The sequence below is a fragment of the Pararge aegeria genome, chromosome 20, assembly GCF_905163445.1.
Source record: "Pararge aegeria chromosome 20, ilParAegt1.1, whole genome shotgun sequence".
Lineage (NCBI taxonomy): Eukaryota > Metazoa > Arthropoda > Insecta > Lepidoptera > Nymphalidae > Pararge > Pararge aegeria.
In genome coordinates, this window is record NC_053199.1 from 7085146 (window position 1) to 7092009 (window position 6864).

The 6864-nt window shown below is 32.3% G+C and overlaps 1 protein-coding gene across 1 annotated transcript; it reads left to right on the top strand.

Annotated features, from left to right (window-relative positions):
• The first annotated feature begins 718 nt into the window (after positions 1-718).
• On the top strand, positions 719-6391 carry LOC120632697. Its single transcript, XM_039902666.1, has 7 exons — positions 719-789; positions 2982-3439; positions 3562-3871; positions 4234-4330; positions 4404-4514; positions 5145-5324; positions 6338-6391. Exons 2-7 carry the CDS (start codon positions 2986-2988, stop codon positions 6389-6391), a joined length of 1206 nt encoding a protein of 401 aa, XP_039758600.1. The 5' UTR covers positions 719-789; positions 2982-2985.
• The last annotated feature ends 473 nt before the right edge of the window (positions 6392-6864 follow it).

Consider the following 6864-nt stretch of genomic DNA (forward strand, 5'->3'; position numbering starts at 1 on the left):
AAAAAAAGTTAACGAACCGTTTTTAAAAATATAACAAAATATTCTACAGCATAAAAACAAAATGTATTCGTAAAGATCCCGTCTGCCGATTTATCAGCACCAGTGGTCCATGAAGTGGAAAGTGATACGTCAACAACACAATCACGTACCCACTTAGAAGCTAAACAAATAGCCGGGCTTCTTGCTTCTAATATTATGTACCAGATAAGTAGACTAGATTTTTCATAAAAGCAATTCAAACTTCTTGGAGTTATTTCAAGTCGGTATTTATTTTATCTAACGTATTTTCTTTTTTGTAAGTTTGTACTAAAAATACTATAAGATCTACCTTTTTTTTAAATTACCCTTTAATAAAGAAAAGATGTAGTAAAAACATATTTTGGATAATCTTTTACCTATAGTAGAATATTTAAATATTTAAAGAATTTTAGAATTTTAATGTTAAGTTTAAAACATTTTGTTATTTTCTTAGCATCGTTTCAGGCTTTACAATTTAATTGACTTCTTAAAGCATTTAAAATATCTCTTGCTTTAATGGTGATGGTGAACATCCTTAACAAAACGGCATGCCTAAGAGTTCTCCGTAAATTTCACAAAGGCGTATGAAGTCCACCAAACCTCACTTGGCCAGCGTGGTGGACTACGCCTCTAATAGTGAGACGAGAACGTGCCCTGCAGTGGGCCGTAATAAGTTGATTATGACAAGACGCACCTTCTAAGTCGCACCATAAAAGTAATTTTTATTACTTTAGATGGTACTTACAAACCTCTAAAAACTGAGAACCCACACTAAAACTGTAACGTACTCGTATTGTATTAACGTTAAATTATTATAAATATTCCAAATGGCAGTCGTAACCGTGAGAAATACATACAAAACTTTCCACTTTCGTAAAACTAAAAGTAATTTAACTTGATAAAAGTACTATTTGCTAAACTAGTGTGTTTTACCGTGCCGTGTGCCGCTAATAAAACATTTAGCTATTCGCGTTCAACTTTTACAGTTTTGATATCATTTAGAACTATTTTACAAATTAGAAAAGTTTTAAACGGTATTACCAGTGTATAGGTGATATTAAGCCGTTTAGGAATGGATGTGGAAATAACAGAACCCTTTTACAATTTTTATATAATCAAAAGTCAACTGCTGAACTAAAACACTCTCCCAACCGGAGGGTTTGTTCGTAATCACTACGCTGGACAGACGGGTTGGTGATCGCAGCAGATGGTAGTAGTAGCACAAAGGACGATACTGACCGTTCTCCGTTACATTTCCTTAGTCGTCTCATACAAAACCATTGGGGAGAGGACGGGAGATAACAACTTTATTATTGGGGTTTCCTCTCTAAGCAGGCCATGTTTTCCATGTAGTTCTAGTATTTGTATCTATAATTGAGCACACTTAAAATTAGTTAAATTGATAACTCAAGAAATAAAATAAATTTAACTAAATAGCTACATCAAATCAAATCAAAACAAAAGTATTTTTGCACACAAGAACAAAACAGAAATAAATAAAAAAAGAACAAAGGTCTTGTACCTTTGTTCTTTTTTATTTAAATTTGTGTAACAAATGCGCCATTATCACTTCGTCTGCTTTGGTTTTTTATGATGATGATGATTGTGTGTGGCAATGTGGCAAAAATTAAATTTAGTTGTAAATGAGGGGGAAGTATTAAATGAGGGGTTTGCTGCTATCCGCTGAGGAGTTCTGTCCTCTATCTCCAACAACAACAGTTTAGGCAAAGTTAAACACATACTATAACCTCTATATTACAAAAATAATTATTTAAATCGGTTAGAATTTGACGGAGTTATGGTGTTAAATCGTCAAATACTCATCCCCTCTCCCAAAGGAACCGAGCTTAATCTCGGGATAAAAAGTATCCTATATTAGATCTAACACTTCCAAGAATATGTGTACAAAATTTCATGAGCATCGCTTAAGTAGTTTTTGCGTGAAAGCGTAACAAACAAACTTACATTGACATTTATAATATTAGTAGGGATAGTGATAGTGATTTCTTCCAGGCAACCATTACGAGGAATTGAATCACGTTGGAATCGTTATAGCGTCGCGCAAAGTTCTAAAGCTATACACACATATTAATAATTACAAAAACAGTACAAATATAAAATAAACTAATACTTACATTATGTTAACGTCAGAGAACGTAAATGTGGAATATAATAATCATGTATATGTTAAACAATGACATTTGAATAAGGTGTTATTCTGGTTAAACCAAAAGATACTTGTTACAAAGAACCAAAGCATAAACTCATTTTTTATTTTGATCCAAACCCTAACTGTTTCAACCGCAGTCTCTACGGTTAGTGGCGTAATAACTATTTATTTATTAAGAGCACTAACAACTTGCATATTACACGTTTGTAAACATAGACCACACACAAAAACATGGACTGATATGCACATAAATTACAAGTGCACATAGCATTGACAAAGCGTCATGTAAACTTAATTTGACAAAAAATTTAACAAAAAAATTCAATTTAGCAAAAAAACAATTATCATCATCATCATCACATCAACCAATGGACGTCCACTGCTGGACGTAGGTCTTGTGTAAGGAATTCGACGACGAATTCGAAAAACGACGGTCTCCTGCCGCTTAGCCGCAGCAGCTCCCTCCCTAATTATACAACCGTTCTCAATACTGGAGTTATCTAATGTAACAAGAATATTCTATAAATCACTGTCCGACATAATATCGCTGTCCGATATTCCATAGATTATAGCGTTCAAAAGAACTCATCTTGTGAACTTTTTGATATTAGTATGGATCAAATACCACTACAGAACACAGTATGAACAAATTATATGAACTGACTTGGCATCGTTAGCACCGTACAGCTAAATAGCAAACTTGAAGCAATTTATTACATTACCAACAAAATGTCTTTATATAATATTAGTAGCATAACTGTTTCGAGGGACACACTTATGTTTCTTGAACAATAAAAATGAGGAATTATTTTATCCTGAAAAATTTTTGTAAAAAAATTTATCTGGTTGGGTCAGGCAATTTATGGTACGAAGAAGAAGTAATCGGAGATGATAAAACCATATACTACAAATTATTTGCTTACAGTACATTTCTGACTTACGGGTTTATGACTTTACTTGAAATATTAGCTGCTCTAATTGGCAACTTTCCAGAAGATGAAAAAAGAGATTCGATAACATTCGCAGTGAGCCATACAATAGTAATGATAAAAATGTTCTCGGTAATATCGAAGAAGAAGTTGGTGAAAAAGTTGATTCGAGATCTTATAAAAGTTTGTGAGTTATACGAGGAGGACTCTTTGATGGTGGATAAATATAGGATTATGAAGATAAATGTTGTTGCTTATATTATTACTGTTTATGGTTCTGCTGCTTGTTTTATATTTGAAGGCATACGAAAAACTTATGATGGTATATACCACACCTATACTAAATGAAGAACTATGCTAGATGAAATCTTAAAAAAAAAAATCTTGCTATAAAAAAAAAATAGTTTATTTTCTTCTGTTTTAATAAACTATCGTGTTTTACAGGTTCCCATTTTGTCACCGTTGTAACATATTATCCGTCATTTGAAAATGATTCGCTGCTGGCTATAATAACTCGGATAACTACTACTATTGTCCTGTTAATTATGTTGCTTACGATGATTATAAACGTCGATTGCTTTGCATTAGCCAATTTGATAATCTTTAAATACAAATTTATTACGCTTAGAGATTACTTTGAAAAGTTGAGAGATGATTTCGATAAGCTCTTTGAATCTGGCAATTATGGTTTAGCTGCTGAAAAGTTGGCACAAGGACTCAAAGAAGGCATCGTTATGCATAAAGAGTTAATAAGGTGAATATTAAAGCATTTTGAAAATCTTTTCACTTTTTATTTTGTTATTTAGGCTGTTTTGAAGGTTTCCAACCGTATAATGGAAAAATGTAATTCTAGTAAGATCACTTAATAGTCAAGTCAATCTACCTATTCATCGACCGACGTCAGTATGAACACTATTTTTTTTTTCATTTTCCATTTGATTAAATTTATAGAACTTTTTTTTTTTACTTAAGAAAGTAACTCTTAAATTCTTGTCTCCATTGGCCAGGCAAAAGATCTTTAATAAAAATTTTATATTTTTATTAAAGATATAACAATACATATTGGTCGGTTTTTATTTACATTGTTCACGATGCCATGTGATTGATATTTTCCAGAATATCTAAAGAAATTGACAAAGCATTTGGAACAGTTTTGGCTCTACAGGTGTGTCAAAGTTCAGGATCTGCGGTTTCACTTTTGCTGCAAATAGCTGTGAGAGCCGTATATTTTTATCATTCTCAATTTAGTTTTTTGTATGATATAACAATATTAAATACTTCATTAGCTTTCAGATGACTTAACGTTTGTGGCTAGAATGAAGCTATACTTCTTTGTTGTCGCTTTATTCTTTTTATTGGGACTTTTTTTGTGTAATGCCGGCGACATTACATATCAGGTAATATTTTTTTTGATCATATAAATTCATTGCAATTTTTGTCTTGCTTGCCGTATATCACGGGTAATACATGTCAAACCCGGACATTTGAAGCATGTGTGAAGCCTGGTTACAACACGTAAAGGCATCGTGAGAAAAGTTATCTAAACTGTGGGATGGATGTAATAACCAGGTCGTATCCAAAGTACTCGTATAACAGTTGCATGGATTTGACACTATTTTTTAAGTAAAATAAAAAAATCAATATTCATTTATCTCAAGTAGGCCTTGTTTATAAGCACTTATGAAACGTCAAATCAGTCTGTTGATAGTGACTCTACCATCGGTCCGGAAGGCAGTTTCCACCGACAAGCGCCGGCAAGAAACTCAGCAATTTGCTCTTTTCCACAGTCATTTTATAGTTCAACAATCTTTAGAATTTTTCTGATTTGTGAGATATGAGAGCGGAGTGACTTATCGTTAAGTAACCACGATTGATTTAATATCTTTTAATATATTGTTTAAACTTAAACTTTGCTTAAACTTATGTAAAGGTAGATATATATTACGTTCGGTATCATGTTATTATTATAAATATTTTTTGGGGTTTTCGAGTTCAACGTTGTTAATTATAACTTGTACTTTTCTCAGGCATCTTTGTTATCGGATTCCATTTTCTATTGCGGATGGAATTTGTGTCCTTCCCAGTATCCACAAAGGACGCGTCAAAATATCGGAAAGCTGGTGTTGCAAGCATGTGCGCAGTCGCAACGACCTATAGTGATGAAGGCTTTTAAAATGCTAGAACTTACGTATGGAACATTTCTCTTGGTATGAGTGCTATTATATATTACGTAGGTATTATACTTCATTGAGGTGATATGTCTAATTCTCATTACATGCACCTCACCAAATTCGAGGTTTGTCCTAATCACGGATGGTCCCATTGGCGATTTTATATATTTTAGTTTTTTTATTTGACGCAATATTTCTGGGTGTTTAAAAAAAAGTTTTCACATCTAACTTAACTGGGTTGTTTTATGTACAACACATATTCATTCATTTCGTCAATGAAAAGATCTGTTTGATGTCCTAGTCTAAGCAATCAACGTATGTGGGGTCCCCCTAAATCGTAAATTAATAAGGGTCTCTAAAATGGATTACCTACCTTATTTATTTAGTCCAGAGTTGGTGGCGCTGCCGTCACGTAAACAATAGCTCTCCAATATTAAAATTAAAATAAATGGTTTACGGAAGTTTTTCTAAATAATTAATGTTTTAAAATTTACTTTATAGTGTTAACTTAACGTACGAACGTTATTTACGCAAAATATCTAGTGACTATTTAAAAACTACGCGCTAAAATTCGTGGGTGTACAAACTTCATCATCATTTGTTAAAAATTAAAACTATAAACTTAGTACACATATTATAAAATAGTAAAAAAATAATTATTTAAATTGGTTATAATTTGTCGGAGTTATTGTGTAAAATCGTCAAACACTTCCATCCCCTCTCCCAAAAGAACCGAGCTTAATCTCGGGATGAAATCGGGTATCCTATATTACAAAGTTTCATGAGCATCGGTAAAGTAGTTTTTGCGTGAAAGCGTAACAAACAAACTTACATTGACATTTATATATAATAATAATATTATAATATTATATTATATTAGTAGGGATTTATTTATTTTAGGTTGTTTCGCAAATTTGATGTGATATGGACCAATTGGGTCAAATGCGAATTGGACCAATTGTGCGTAAGGAATGTTTGCTGCTTTAAATTAAGCATCATGCAAAACTTTGTATACAATTACTGTTTTGCTTTATTTTTTGTTGTTTCAGGTGGTGCGCTCAACATACTCTGTTTTTGCGTTATTTTACGCTCAAGATCAATGAATAATATTTCTTTATTAATTAAATATTATCGCATTTTAAAGCTAGGTATATTCTGAGAACATTGTATTCTACTACGCAGGTCACGCAGCTGGTATTAAATATATTATTACTGATATACCTATAGACAGAAGTCGTAGCTTACTAGGTGTTCCTGTGTCACATTCGGATGAGGAATTTGTTTTCACTTTTCACTATTAGATACGCAATGCATTCGAGAATCTTAACGTAGTGCCTAGATATTCTGACAATCTATCGTATTAGGGTAAGGAATGTTAACTTAATCAGGAGTTATAACTTCATTATAATTTGTAAAAGGATTTTATTTTTATTATTTCATATAGGCTATCTGTATTCGTTAGTAAGTACTTCGTGTTGTATATAAATTAATACAGAATGTGAAAGAATCTTCTTTGGTGTCCGGGAATAAACTTTCTTCTATAAATGTATATGATTTCGCCCCCATACTGCGTCTA

What these genes read in the sequence shown, in the direction of transcription:
- LOC120632697 (XM_039902666.1), top strand. Translation starts at nt 2,986, where the DNA reads ATGAGGAATTATTTTATCCTGAAAAATTTTTGTAAAAAAATTTATCTG. An exon ending in CACTTTTGCTGCAAATAGCT is followed by an intron (nt 4,331 to 4,403) that starts GTGAGAGCCGTA and finishes ATACTTCATTAG; the next exon opens with CTTTCAGATGACTTAACGTT. An exon ending in CGTATGGAACATTTCTCTTG is followed by an intron (nt 5,325 to 6,337) that starts GTATGAGTGCTA and finishes TTGTTGTTTCAG; the next exon opens with GTGGTGCGCTCAACATACTC.